Source organism: Schistocerca cancellata, chromosome 1, assembly GCF_023864275.1.
Source record: "Schistocerca cancellata isolate TAMUIC-IGC-003103 chromosome 1, iqSchCanc2.1, whole genome shotgun sequence".
Taxonomy (NCBI): Eukaryota; Metazoa; Arthropoda; class Insecta; order Orthoptera; family Acrididae; genus Schistocerca; species Schistocerca cancellata.
The window spans coordinates 674,701,328-674,717,367 of NC_064626.1; the positions used below are offsets into that span (position 1 = coordinate 674,701,328).

The 16,040-nt window shown below is 42.8% G+C and overlaps 1 protein-coding gene across 1 annotated transcript in view; it reads right to left on the reverse strand.

The window, feature by feature from the left end:
- Window positions 1-2,416: 2,416 nt before the first annotated feature.
- The window catches only part of LOC126093000 (nephrin-like), a 245,731-nt gene continuing 232,107 nt past the window's right edge, over window positions 2,417-16,040 (reverse strand). Inside the window, exon 15 of the mRNA XM_049908694.1 lies at window positions 2,417-2,526. Within this exon, the coding sequence (XP_049764651.1) occupies window positions 2,417-2,526 (110 nt within the window). The remainder of the gene's footprint in view (window positions 2,527-16,040) is intronic.

Genomic DNA, 16,040 nt, shown 5'->3' on the forward strand with positions numbered 1-16,040 from the left:
TGTGCGGCGCGGCGTTCCGCCCCCTGTCTTGTGGTAGCCACAGAAGGCGGCTCGACCTCGTAACTTACCACGGCATCTCTCCGAATGTTAACTTCTTAATCTTATGGCGTTCGGACTTAAGTTTAAATCAAGGTGTCCGTTATTCGAAACTATCTTCGCCAAGCCTTGCCTCCGCCAGCCCGGCCTTGTCTTATACTGCTACTTGATTTGAAGATCTTTCAATTCTCAATATTGCATTGCTGTAAATTTTAAAATCGTTGTTACCTTCTGCTCCAAAATTGTTAGCTCCCAGAGGGCGTTCAAAATCTTTGCTCAACTTGTAAATTTTGAATATTTTTGCTTTCGTGTTTGGAAAGTTCAAAAAAATGGTTCAGATGGTTTTGAGCACTATGGGGCTTAACTGCTGAGGTCATCAGCCCCCTAGAACTTAGAACTACTTAAACCTAACTAACCTAAGGACATCACACACATCCATGCCCGAGGCAGGATTCGAACCTGCGACCGTAGCGGTCGCGCGGCTCCAGACTGAAGCGCCTACAACCGCTCGGTCACTGCGGCCGGCTTTGCAAAGTTACTAAATTGCTAGCACCAAAAGCGCCCTAAAGCTATTGTAATAGTAATCCTAAAATTGAAAAAAATTTTCTAAATTAGAGCCACCTTCATTGTTTGAATTTGTCTACCTAAGGAGTGGTCTCCAAATTGTTATATGGTAATGCTCTGCCTGTAGTTGTGGTGACGTCAGATTTATCTGGTTGCAACTTTACGGATGCCTAAAGAGTTTTCGAACCACTTTTTCTGAATGTTAAACTTGTTACTTCGTAGAGGTTTTACTTGTCCTGAAAAGGAAAAAAAACTTTTTTTGCAAGTTTGGTCCATTTGGTTCCCCGTCCTGAAATCTATCTGTCAGTTATTATTACCTTACATGGTAATGTTGATTTTAAGTATATCTTATTAAATAAAGAATTACCAACTATGGTGAAGCAACGAATTGCCTTTGGTAAACTCCGCCTGCACCTTCCTCCCTGCCGCCGTTAAGTTGTTGTCGTATCCTGGCCGTCCACTGAGATTTCAACCCTATCCGCCGTATTCGCCTCTTCCAAACAATAACACACAACCTGGCTGAGCAGCACTTCATGTCATACGAACAATTGCAAAACTGGGTCTACTCATGGATTTTCTCAAAAGACGCCCAGCAGTTTCCCCGCGGGATTCGTATGCTGCTCAAAAGATGGGAGAAAATAGTGCCTAGCGAAGACCAGTACTTTGAATCGTAAATGTTTTGTACATATTTCACAATGAAGCCTCGAACTTCTAGGGAAAAATGCGAAAGAAAGCAAAGTTGTAAACCTAATATGGCCTAGGAGCAGCCCACTAGTTAGACAGTACTGAGGCTGTATCTCCCATACTTTCCAATCCATCTAGTTCTGCTTGAACTTTCCCGCACATAGCGAAAGGTACTGCATCAGCTCTAAAAAATGTGGGCATTGCAAATTGCTTTGAGGAGACGACAGGAACGCTGTAGAACAATCTAATGTAGGTTCAAACAGTTGCATAAATTGAGCACATAATGTATCAAGTTCTGTGCATCATATCGCAGTTAAAATTATATTCATCTGGCCCTAAGTTTGAAAATAGAAAAATGCATAAGCGTTTGAAACAAAACTGTTTCCTTCTTGTAGAAACATTAAATAGCCAATCAGATGCAAACTGGAAGGTTATTAAAACCCCTTAAGCATGGTTTCAACGTTAGTAAAAACACTTTCTTTAGAAGGAAGTATAGACAGTTGGATTACGTGTCGGGGCAGAGGTAGGTTAAAATACAAGTGAAAGGCGACAATGCCGGCCGGTGTGGCCGAACAGTTCTAGGCGCTTCAGCCAGGATCCGCGCGACCGTTACGGTCGCAGGTTCGAATCCTGCCTCGGGCATTGATGTGTGTTATGTCCTTAGGTTAGTTAGGTTTAAGTAGTTCTAAGTTCTAGGGGACTGATGACCTCAGAAGTTAAGTCCCTTAGTGCTCAGAGCCATTTGAACCAAGCAAGGCGACAGTCAAATGTATTTTAACGTACCTCTGCCATAATAGGTAATTTCGTTGTCTCATTATCTTCAGAAGAAGACGTTTTTGTAAAAATTGAAACCATGGTAGGCAAGTTTTGATAAATCTTCTAGTCTGCAACTGTTTGACTGTTTACTATTTCGACAAGAAAATTTCATTCTATGGTTGCTACTCTAGCAGTGTGCAGTATTTCAAAAAATGTTTGTTGTCGTACAAGAGACGACTACTAGCAGGATCAGTTGCCTACCTAAATGTTTATACTTAGCTTGACCCATGATTTAACCCCGCAAGGGTAATGACTGGCCATTACACGTCACCTCTCTGCGCTGAGGAGACCTCAGCTGTGGAAAGCCAACCCGCCGCTAGGTGTCATTAATCAGAGACACGGCCACGCCTGTGTCCAACTGGAAATCCGCCGTCGCTCCATTAATGTCCGGCTGCGACATGAGCCTGTGCATAGCATCTGCTGCTGCTGTGGACACCGGCAAGGTAGCGTGCAGCGCGCTGACAGCAGCCAGCCGGCGTTGTTGCCGCATGCCGACTGAAGCACTCGCTAGGTTCCCTCGTTTGCGGCGTGCAAAACGGATGACGTCACGGAAAGGTCAGTGACGCTATCGATGCTGTCAGTCGCAATCTGAACCGATTTGGTTGTAAGAAATTTCCTGGGCAGGCTGACAACGACGGAAAGCCTCCGCTCGCCTTGAGACACGTCGACGGCGGACAAACAGCTTTCTTTTTTGCGCATCTACCAAGGATGAGCAGTGGTGGATCGCTAGAAACTGCTCTAACTCCTGAATCGCTCGTCGCGGTACAACCAGACGACTTGGTGCTTGTAAATGATGGTGTTCGTCGCAAGCCACCAGTTGATCGCAGAGCATACAGGCTACAAAAACAAAAAATAAAAAACAAAAAAATGGCTCTGAGCACTATGGGACTTAACTTCTGAGGTCATCAGTCCCGTAGAACTTCGAACTCCTTAAGGGGGGCAGGACGTCAAACTGGCCAACTTGCAGCAGGAGAGGCACCACAGGACATTTTAATTTCCACTGTCTAAACTTTTACAAATAAATTCATAAAACTTTGTCAGCATGACCAGGAAGGATTCAGAATTCACACTCATTGCAGTGGAAGTTCGAAAACATAACTAAATAATTTTTTTTCTTGCATGTGAATATTCATCATTTTTTTCACTTACCAATGGCAGCATTTGTAGCTATAGGTAAACTTTTCTTCATACGTAAGAGAGATTCTTCGAAGAATTTTGAACAGCATACAAACCATACTTAAAGGTGTATGAAACTCTAGAATTTTCCAAATCTATTAAAAACTGTGGTAAAAATTGAGGTAATTAACTATAAAATTTGTGTTTTTTTCTAAACATGAAGTTTAAAATATAACAGTTCATTCATTTTTTCATAAATTAAATAAAATCTATAGTTTCATACACCTGTCAGTATGGTATGTATGCTGTGCAAAATTTATCGAAGAATCTCTCATACTTACGAAGATAAGTGTACCCATAGCAACAAATGCAGCCATTAGTAAGTGAAAAAATTATGAAATTTGACACGTAAAATAATTATTTTGTTATATTTTCGAACTTTCACTGCAGTGGGTGTGAATCCTGAATCCTTCCTGCTGATGCTGACAAAGTTTTATGAATTTATTTGTAAAAGTATAGACACTGGAAATTAAAATGTCCTGCGATGCCTCTCCTGCTCCAAGTCGGACCGTTTGACGTCCTACCCCCCTTAAACCTAACTTAGCTAAGGACATCACACACATCCATGACCGAGGCAGGATTCGAACCTGCGACCGTAGCGGTCGCGCGATTCCTGACTGTAGCGCCCAGAACCGCTCGGCCACTGACAAAAACAACGTCGACGCCAGAGGAATCGTGAAACATAGCTTTCACTGACGCATTTAGTATGTGAGTTTTAGAACGTGGCTCAAGTTCGGATCAGACGACACTAATGCCTTCGCATTAACTTCTTTGCCAGTAGAAAAACGTGTAATAACATCAAGAGTTAATGAGTCGGGATACGAAGCACCTCACCGTTTATAGGAAAAATCACACTAGCGTCCTAAACGTTACAAGTCAGCAGCTCATGACGCGCTTGTTTGTTTACGTTTGTTAACACAATGGTGAAACTTTTGCCTCGCTGAAACTACGTAATTTCATTACAGTAACACTCAGTCGGTACGTCTTCATAGAATTTCTTATTACAAGACAGGAAAAGTGCACTCTGATATTCACGGTCAGGTATTTGGCTTGCCGTGCAGTGAAGAAAGAACGATGTAAACAGATATTCCAGCTCTCGTTTGCCCATCGAAGCAAGCGAATGGCGGAGGGGGAGCTGAGAAAACTACAGCTAAAGACTCTTGTTGGTTTTACAGTAGCAGTTTCTGCTGTTGCCACTGGAAGTCCCACTGCTCTTCGTGTTGTTGCTGTTGCTGCTGCTGTTCCTGCCTCTGGAATTTCTACTGTGTGACGTGCTGTTGCTGTTGCTGCAGTTGTCGCTGTTGCAGCTGCAACTGCTGCTGCAACAACTTCAGAAACTCGGGATGCATGCTGTGCTGGGGAGTTGCGGGATGGGAAAGACCTCGTCGCAATTTTTCTATCGTACCTGCGTAAGTAGAAGACAGTTTATGATCACTAGTACTGGCGGTACAAGTGGAACATATAAAGGTTTCTGAGATGTATGATGGTAGAATTTACGAAGAAAGAAACAACTTTCGAAGTTTGTCAAAGTCGTCTTAGGGATGTATCAACAATTAAGGGAGTGATTAGAATCAAAAACCGTATATGGGCAACATAAAAACTCTACTGATCAATGGGGTTAGTTAATGTTACAGTGAGGGAGGGAACCTGATAGGTAAGTGTGGGGTAGCGATATGTGCAGGCAGCCATGCAACAGTGAACAGCTTACACGACGTGCTTTCGGTGACTGCGGAGGTGCCTTGCGCCGGAACAAGCTGCCGCTTGAGCATGTAGCTAGAATGTCTCTGACCTGTTATCCAAATAGATACTGAAGCTGCATGGGCAGTTAGGACCGCTGTTGCATACCAAAGATGTGTTAGGCTTTGGCTAAGATTGTTTTTTTTTTTTTTGTTTTCGTGTTCTACTTTTAGTGTTGTGTTATTCTGTTTGGTATAACATCTCTTGCCCCATTTGCCGGCCGAGCGGTTCTAGGCGCTTCAGTCCGGAACGGCGCTGCTGCTACGGTCGCAGGTTCGAATCCTGCTCGGGCATGGATGGGTTGGATTGTTTCTGGGAGGAGACCAGACAGCGAGGTCATCGGTCTCATCGGATTAGTGAAGGACAGGGAAGGAAGTCAGCCGTGCCCTTTCAAAGGAACCGTCCCAGCATTTTCTTGGAGTGATTTAGGGAAATCACGGAAAACCTAAATCAGGATTGCCGGACGCGGGATTGAACCGTCGTCCTTCCGGGGCATGGATGTGTGTGATGTCCTTAGGTTAGTTATGTTTAAGTAATTCTAAGTCTAGCGGACTGATGACCTCAGATGCTAAGTCCCATAGTGCTTAGAGCTATTTGTACAATTTTTCTTGCCCCATTTGTTGTGACGTTGTGGAAATTCGAAGAATCGGATTATTTCCACTATAGCCAATATATTCGCCACAAGAGAATAGGAAATGTATTGATATTTTAATCAGTTTTAATATACGTTTATTTTTCAGTCCGAGTAACACCCTCTATTTTTAAGAGTACGACTGGATTCGATCAGTGGGGATGGTCTTCAGATATATGTAGTTGTGTAAGCATCTCGCCGTGTCTTTGTCCAAACCATTCATCGGAATACTGTGTGGTTCTGACACATACACAGTGGGTTGCCGATGCAACAAGGCAGATTATCCAAAAAATGGTTCAAATGGCTCTAAGCACTATGGGAGTTAACATCTAAGGTCATCAGTCCCCTAGACTTAGAACTACTTAAAGCTAACTAACCTAAGGAGATCACACACACCGATGGCAGATGATACATGGAGACTGAAACTCATGCTGTAAAAAATGTGGAACGAGACTGTAAAATAAAGTATACATAGTTGATTATTTTAACGTGAGTTTAGTCGTGTTGGCCATTAAGCTATGCATTTATGATGAACTGAGCACTGAATACCTTACTTGTATCATCTTGTGCATGTGAAATCGGTTAATAAACGTATTTAAACATTCTTAAAGATTTGATCCTGGAAAACCTCCACACGCTTTCCATCCCCCACAGGTTTCTGTGCCATAATTCGTAGCAGAATGTGGTCGTGTGTAGTGCTACCATGGTGTTACTAGGTAAGGTAGTGTTATATTAGTTTGTCTTTGCACGGATTTGTTGTTGTGTTGTGGGAATGGCAGCTAGGAACGTCCCCGGTGTGAGCTGATTGATCGGGTCGAGCTCTCCTTTGAAGTGTCCATTCGCAGATATCCTCCTGCAGGCGCGTTCCCGAGTTGACGCAGTAGATTTGGCATGTAGAGGGGGGATCCTATATGGGGAATATCAGGATGGTAGCAGAATGTAAGTAAATTATTTCCTATGATCCAGTCAGCTATGACTGATTCTGAATTGTGCCCCATTTTCTTGGGAGGTAAAACGCTCTTCCATTCAGAGGTAATAACTCATTACTCGAATTGGGATTTGACGTTTATAACTTAGGATGGATTAAACTATGACGTATTAGGAGGAGTATAGGCAAGGACTGGCCAGGTTCAGTTGATACTATATGATATGCTGTCAGCTACTTCAGTGCTAAGTAATAGTATCGATTTTTATATGGTACAGGAAGATGACAGTTGTCAGGTGCGACAAGTCCCAGGTGTAGAGACAGAAGAGTGGGGTAAACAGTTCGTCGCCTTACCTCATCCTCTATTAAGGTTGATGAAAAAGCGAAACTTTTCTGTGGATTCTTGTCCAGAAACGCTTCAGTTGTTATGTTATTTGGTATCTGAACGAACAGAAGGAATTGTTTGGGTTAAGAGAGGTCGAAATTTTCTAAATGAACCACACACTAGAGAAAACTTGGTTGAGAGAATCAGTGAAGAGCTCCACGAACAGTTGCGCAAGTAAGTGATCCTTGCCAGGGTTCTTAGGTGATTAATGGGTATGGATTATGAGCGTGAATACAGCGTGAAGGAACAATTGGGAGAAAAGCTACTAGAGCTTTGAGTGAGCCTTTAATTGAGGTAAAGACATCGTTGAGGGAATTAACCCATTACATAACTAAAAACGCAACGTGACGTTTTCGCATAAACTTAAAATTTTGCTTTTTTTGGTCTAGATTTCCAATATATTGATTATGACATTTGGTACATCAATTTCTGTACACTAAATTATTCAACGTTTGTTATTAATTTATTTGAACAGCTAGGTTCCGAATAATATAGACTGACACACCTTGCGTTGATGGTTTTTGCCGAACTGCTCGCATCTCATGGGTGCCATATTTTTGACTAATAAACTGGGTGATGTGGAGATGTAGTAGAAAATTATTTTTTTCAGTTAATACTAGATTATATTAGTGAGTCGTATGAATGCTTCGGTATTTTGAAACGTACGGCTTACGTAATCGCCATATAGTATTATCATCTAAAGGTCCTCTTTACTTAATACTTCGGTGTGTACAATCAATCAGTTTGCACTCACATGTCATCATGTAAGAGAGAGACAAGACACTCCGTATCCATGTTGGAAAAATCCAGTTTAGATTTCACGTACGAATGCTTTACATTTATTTCGCTGAGTTCTAGCTTCCTTCGTCTTTTACAACGTACATTTTATGTAATTTTATCAGTGTTTTCTCCGATGTTTGCTACTTCCGGTTTTACGATCTACAATTCATGTAATTGTACCAGGGTTGTCTTACTGATAGTTTTTCATCTATGTTTCTTGTAAAGGCTTTGAGAATGGCGTAAGGCTGAAACGTGTAAAGCAGATTAAAATTAATATATACGGTGGTCAAGACTAATATCAGTTGTTGAGTGCAACATCTCTCAAATGGCCGAAAGATCTAGTAAGGCATCTATGCATTTGGAAAAGATGAAAACACTTTTCTATTAGGCAACCGAAAATAAAATTCGGGGTTTTCCAGTCAACAATGATGTACGACTCTTTCTTTTTTCATTTGCAAGGACCAGCATGCGATTATAAACTAGGAATGTGCGGCCTCTTTCAGTGAATCAGAGAAACATTTTTAACACTTGACAACATTTATTCTTGCAAACATTCTTAATAAGATATTGTTTTCGTTTCAACCTGATGCTCCCTCTACAGAGGAACGTAGTTCCGTAACACAAGGTGGTAAGTAGTTAACGGAAAAATGATAGGGCATCGTTGGCCGTTGATAATTTACGACGTTCATACAGAACCAGGTAACTAACAAGTAAAGTAAATAACAGAATTATCCGCAGGAAGACATGGCAAATTTTGCATAAAATTAGAACTTTTAATCAGGAGAGATCGGCCAGCCAGTCCGAAACACGTTCGGAGAAACTGTTTTGCTCCGTGATGCCATTCTACGCAGACTTACCTCACTCGACAATGAAACAGCGGATAGAGATTAGTGGACCGTAGCAGAGGCAGGTCCATTGAATTAAACTCATGGCTTGTTCTTGATGCCTGAGACAGAGAAGAAAGATAACTGCAGAATAAACGTGCATATCGAAGATGTCATATGGGCAACTGGTTGGAACACGGAGCTCGGATATGCTAAACACAACTAAAAATAAGCAAGGTATGCATAAAGACAGGAATTTTCTTGGTTATTGTGTGGGTATTTTAGCGTGAGATGTTACGCAAGTGCTACAAATATTGCTGTTAAGTGTTTCGATATAGTGGGAATTAGTGACGTTCGGTGGCAGGAGGAACAAGACTTCTGGTCAGGTGAAAACAGGGTTATAAATACAAAATCAAATAGGGGTAAGGCAGGAGTAGGTTTAATAATGAGTAGGAAAATAGGAATGCGGGTAAGCTACTACATTCAGCATAGTGAACGCAGTATTGTGACCAAGATAGATACGAAGCCTACGCCTACCACAGTAGTACAAGTTTATATTCCAACTAACTCCGCAGATGATGAAGAGATTGATGAAATGTATGATGAGATAAAAGAAATTATTCAGACAGTGAAGGGAGTCGAAAATTTAATAGTCATGGATGACTGGAATTCGATACTAGGAAAAGGGAAAGAAGGAAACGTAGTAGGTTAATATGGATTCGGGGGAGGAAACGAAAGAGGAAGCCTCCTGGTAGAATTTTGCAAAGAGTATAACTTAATCATAGCTAACACTTGGTACAAGAATCATGCAAGAAGGTTGTATACATGGAAGAAGCCTGGAGATACTAGAAGTTAGTTTATATAATGGTAAGACAGAGATTCAGGAACCAGGTTTTAAATTGTAAGACATTTCCAGGGGCAGATGTGGGCTCTGACCACAATCTATTGGTTATGAACTGTAGATTAAAACTGAAGAAACTGCAAGAAGGTGGGAATTTGAGGAGATGGGACCTGTATAAACTGAAAGAACCAGAGGTTGTAGAGAGCTTCAGGGTGAGCATTAGTGAACGATTCACATGAATGGGGGAAAGAAATACAGTAGAAGAAGAATGGGTAGTTTTGACAGTCGAAATAGTGAAGGTAGCAGAGGATCAAGTAGGTAAAAAGACGAGGGCTAATAGAAATCCTTGCGTAACAGAAGAGATATTGAATTTAATTGATGAAAGGAGAAAATATAAAAAGTGCAGTAGATGAAGCAGGCAAAAGGGAATACAAACGTCTCAAAAATGAGATCGACAAGAAGTACAAAATGGCTAAGCAGGTATGGCTAGAGAACACATGTAAGGATGTAGAGGCACATATTACTTGGGGTAAGATAGATACTGCCTACAGGAAAATTAAAGACCTTTTGGAGAAAGGATAACCATTTGTACGAATATCAAGAGCTCAGATGGAAACCCAGTCCTAAGCAAAGAAGGGAAAGCAGAAAGGTGGAAGGAGTATATAGAGGGTCTGTACAAGGGCGATTTTCTTGAGGACAGTATTATAGAAATGGAAGATAATGTAGATGAAGATAAAATAGGATATATGATACTGCGTGAACAGTTTGACAAAGCACTGAAAGACCTAAGTCGAAACAAGGCCCCGAGAGTAGAAAACTTTCCATTAGAACTACTGACAGTCTTAGGAGAGCCAGGCCTAACAAAACTCTACCACCTGGTGAGCAAGATGTATGAGACAGGCAAAATACCCTCAGACTTCAAGAAGAATATAATAATTCCAATCCCAAAGAAAGCAGGTGTTGACAGATGTGTGACAGTTTAATAAGCCATGGCTGCAAAATACTAACACGAATTCTTTATAGACGAATGGAGAAACTGGTAGAAACAGACCTCGGGGAAGATCAGTTTGGATTCCGTAGACATGTAGGAACACGTGAGGCTATACTGACCCTACGACTTATCTTAGAAAACAGATTAAGAAGGGACAAACCTACCTTTCTTGCATTTGCAAACTTAGAGAAAGCTTTTGACAATGTTGACTGGAATACTTTCTTTCAAATTCGGAAGGTGGCAGGCGGAAAATATAGGGAGTGAAAGGCTATTTACAGTTTGTACAGAGAGTCGAGGGGCACGAAATGGATGCAGTGGTTGTGAAGGGAGTGAGACAGGGTTGTAGCCTATCCCCGATGTTATTCAATCTGTATACTGAGCAAGCAGTAAAGGAAAGAAAAGAAAAACTCGGAGTTGTAATTAAAATCCATGGAGAAGAAATAGAAACTTTGAGGTTCGCCGACGACATTGTATTTCTGTCAGAGACAGCAAAGGACCTGGGAGAGCAGCTGAACTTAATGGACAGTGTATCGAAAGGAGGATATAAGATGAATCTCAACAAAAGCAAAACGAGGATAATGGAATGCTGAAAATCAGATGGGTAGATCACATAACTAATGAGGAGGTATTGAATAGAGTTGGAGAGAAGAGAAATTTGTGGCACAACTTGACTAGAAGAAGGGATCGGTTGGTAGGGAATATTCTGAGACATCAAGGGATCACCAATTTAGTATTGGACGGCAGCGTGGAGGGTAAAAGTCGTTCACTGAATCAATGTTGCAGTTTATTCTGAAATAATAAATATTTTCAACAGTAAATTCTGTTTTGCAATATATGTTCAGGGATGACATTGTCAGAATTTCGAGACACATAAACAACTACCTTCATGAACTTGCTGACCGCCCTCTCTGATTTAAGGATATTGATGATGCGTGCAGAGAGTAATACGGTAATACGGAGAAAGTAAGCAAAGTAGCCTAGCCTTCGTGTCTCAGTATCAGGGACAATGGAGGCCATCCTATAATGAAGATAGCAGCACTGTTTCTGCACGAGATCTTGAATGTGATATTTACAAGGAAACCTTCCATCTACTTTCAGCCATATGAATTTAAAATTGTCGACTTCGCTCTCTGTTTGCAGACCTTGGGACAAAGGAATTTCGCCTTTGGAAGAATTGTGTCTCAAAAACTGTAAACTTTGTGAATTACATATTGTTACTGTTAACGTGTTCTCTCAAAGACTCATGTTACCGAGTACGCTGAGGACCTACCCCCGCCCCCTCCCCCTCCCCCTCCACCACCACCGAACCATGGAGCTCGTGCGCGCGCGCGCGCGCACACACACACACACACACACACATACTTTACATGTTCCCATTCATATTAAAACCTGTTTCCTGTTTTTTTACACTGGAGGACAACCTTTCGCTTCCTATTTTCTAGATGTGAATTGAACCATCATTGAGCTTTTTTCCCTAATCCATAATTTTCTAACGAATGCAAAATTGCTGTGTAACCCACACAATAAAATGCATTTGCTAACCCAGAGACGGTTCCTACTATCCTTAGCCTGCGGTTCAGCCCTTGCTGCGTCTGCGGGTCTGTGAATAAGTAAAGTGTACTGACACGGCCACTACTTCCGTATACATTGTTTTCTCAAAAACATTTGAAAATACTGGTCGCAAAGAAATTAGCCCTTAAGTATTATATTTTTTACAATTTATCTACATTTGCCACCTCTTTTATTCATTTTGTCAGTAAAGAGACCACATCTGAAAGACACATTGCATGGGAGACGTAGTACAAACTAGTATATGTAGCACTGATCTTTATAAACGTAGTTGAAATATCATCACACCCAAGGGAGTCTTTACTTGTTAATTGTCAATTTATTCATTTTCATCCTTGCTTCTTTCCCCATCTGACAGAGTTATCTTCGAGCACTAGCTTTCAAGAGTTCTGCGCATTTAGCTGTACCAAAAAAAAATTCCTATTTAAATGGTGATCATGCACAAAAAACAAATTATTATACAGTACAGACAGTCTGGTTTATCAGTTACAGTTTCGTTTTCACACAAGAGAGCTGTAATATTGTAATGAGCACCTACATTCTGTCCTATAATTATACACTCCTGGAAATTGAAATAAGAACACCGTGAATTCATTGTCCCAGGAAGGGGAAACTTTATTGACACATTCCTGGGGTCAGATACATCACATGATCACACTGACAGAACCACAGGCACATAGACACAGGCAACAGAGCATGCACAATGTCGGCACTAGTACAGTGTATATCCACCTTTCGCAGCAATGCAGGCTGCTATTCTCCCATGGAGACGATCGTAGAGATGCTGGATGTAGTCCTGTGGAACGGCTTGCCATGCCATTTCCACCTGGCGCCTCAGTTGGATCAGCGTTCGTGCTGGACGTGCAGACCGCGTGAGACGACGCTTCATCCAGTCCCAAACATGCTCAATGGGGGACAGATCCGGAGATCTTGCTGGCCAGGGTAGTTGACTTACACCTTCTAGAGCACGTTGGGTGGCACGGGATACATGCGGACGTGCATTGTCCTGTTGGAACAGCAAGTTCCCTTGCCGGTCTAGGAATGGTAGAACGATGGGTTCGATGACGGTTTGGATGTACCGTGCACTATTCAGTGTCCCCTCGACGATCACCAGTGGTGTACGGCCAGTGTAGGAGATCGCTCCCCACACCATGATGCCGGGTGTTGGCCCTGTGTGCCTCGGTCGTATGCAGTCCTGATTGTGGCGCTCACCTGCACGGCGCCAAACACGCATACGACCATCATTGGCACCAAGGCAGAAGCGACTCTCATCGCTGAAGACGACACGTCTCCATTCGTCCCTCCATTCACGCCTGTCGCGACACCACTGGAGGCGGGCTGCACGATGTTGGGGCGTGAGCGGAAGACGGCCTAACGGTGTGCGGGACCGTAGCCCAGCTTAATGGAGACTGTTGCGAATGGTCCTCGCCGATACCCCAGGAGCAACAGTGTCCCTAATTTGCTGGGAAGTGGCGGTGCGGTCCCCTACGGCACTGCGTAGGATGCTACGGTCTTGGCGTGCATCCGTGCGTCGCTGCGGTCCGGTCCCAGGTCGACGGGCACGTGCACCTTCCGCCGACCACTGGCGACAACATCGATGTACTGTGGAGACCTCACGCCCCACGTGTTGAGCAATTCGGCGGTACGTCCACCCGGCCTCCCGCATGCCCACTATACGCCCTCGCTCAAAGTCCGTCAACTGCACATACGGTTCACGTCCACGCTGTCGCGGCATGCTACCAGTGTTAAAGACTGCGATGGAGCTCCGTATGCCACGGCAAACTGGCTGACACTGACGCCGGCGGTGCACAAATGCTGCGCAGCTAGCGCCATTCGACGGCCAACACCGCAGTTCCTGGTGTGTCCGCTGTGCCGTGCGTGTGATCATTGCTTGTAAAGCCCTCTCGCAGTGTCCGGAGCAAGTATGGTGGGTCTGACACACCGGTGTCAATGTGTTCTTTTTTCCATTTCCAGGAGTGTAATTTTGTTCTGCGAGCTTCTTGTTTATGGTGCAACGCACTGTTTTAGCCACTCTGATGACATTCTTCACTACTTTGCAACATTGTAGGTAGCGAAAATCTGTTATCACCCTGCCTGTCCTTCACACTGAGACACAGCTCTCGTCTCCTCGTACGTGATACTATAATGCCGTTAGTTAGCACTGGATACCTGTATGCAGTTTTCTCATGGGCGCCGTGACCACGTTATAACTCTTCAGGAATCCTTAAGCGATGGAAATTGGTTCTGCTCATATTTTTTGGAGTTTTTGCCTTAATTAATAACCGCCTTGTTTGAAAGTACGTTTTTGTGAACACAATAGAGACTAAGGCAAAAAAATTTTCACAAATCACAAACTCTCTAAAGGAATATAGTTTCTTAATACAACGAACTTCGTAGTATTCTCTTCATGGACGCCTTTTGGCAACAACTAGGTCCTTGCTGAGTGTCTACTATTCAGAGAAATACATCATTCTAGAACCAAAATTAAGTACTTAGGTACAAGGACAGACCACAAGAAGACGCATTTTATTCTCTATTTGGAAAAAAAAGTTTTAAAAAATATGTTCCGAATCCTAAACTAAGTGAAACATTCCAGACTGCATTTGAAACCAAATCCATTTAAAATAAATGTGATCCAGAAGTTATTTATTGCAGAAAAAGTCTCTGAAAACATATGCTAAATCGAGAGACGTATATGAGCTGAGATGAACAGGTCAGTGTCTGGAGCTTAGTGAGGATTTACGCTAGATACTCCTATTCTTCGTGAATATAGCTATTCCACTTGATTAAATAATCACTAACTTATGTTCAACACTAGCTGGGACCCAAATTACTGAATACTTCATTTTAAGGAGAACTAGGAGCTCTTACTACTTTAATCTTCTCCCAGCTATGTTACAAATCATCAAGTTTTCTAGGGTGACAAATCGAGTCGCTTACATTCGTCGCTGAAATCAAAGTTAAAATAAAGAAGAAGCCTATTAACACAAGAGAACGCGTGCAAACGGCTGCTTCACTGAATGCGCGGAAAGACGATTCTTTAGCAAGAATGTAATTCTGAAACACAGAATTGTAACACGTACGATTTGCTTCATAAAAATATTTCATGTATTATTTATTAAGGTTACCGTCACATTTGTGTTTAATGTGTAATAATCTAATAGCGACTAGTTTCGAAACACTGAATTCATTTCCAAACCACTATCTGTTTCTATATTTTTCTTTTATTTATTGTGTATAGGGTGACTAGCCAGTATGACAATATTTTAAGTACTCCGTGTAAAACTTTATTCTGAATTTTTAGTCACGTTTTCTACTATGCGTCCAGAATGAGTTCCGTCGGAGCCTACACACCTCGCAAAACCGTCGCTTCAGCAGATCTTGTTGTGTCCGGTAATCTGTTAATAAAACCAGCCACGTGCATCACCCTGGCGGGCCAGCAGGAAGCGTGGCTGCTGGCCGAACCTTTGAATGCAGAACCCCGCCCTCTCTTTCTCTTCCTATACAGTCCTGCCACAGAGCAGGCAGCTTCTAGCGGTCTTCCTCTGGCTCTCCTGTGTTTTAGCCCTTGGCTTAGGCCATATGTCTGTGGCTCCTCTTCACTGCCGGCAGGTGTGGCCGAGCGGTTCTAGGCGCTTCAGTCTGGAACCGCGCGACCGCTACGGTCGCAGGTTCGAATCCTGCCTCGGGCATGGATGTGTGTGATGTCCTTCGGTTAGTTAGCTTTAAGTAGTTCTAAGTTCTAGGGGGCTGATGACCTCAGATGTTAAGTCCCATAGTGCTCAGAGTCATTTGAACCACCCTCTTCACTGGCTGACTCAGACGTGAACCGCCTCCTCTCTTTTCTTGCTTCTCCTAGACCAGTGGGCGGCCCCACAGCTCAGTCCAGGAGAGCCCCTGCGTGGTCAGAGGCCTCAGATGATACAAAAATTCAGTTTATTTAACTCTTCCATTTTGTACTCCTCCAAATGCCCACGTCCTCGTCCGTCCTTAGTAGGTAACCCTTCTACACCTACAGTTATTATTTACAGGTTTGGCCGACAAGTCATAACCGAAGCAAAGTTCCAATACGACAAAGCTT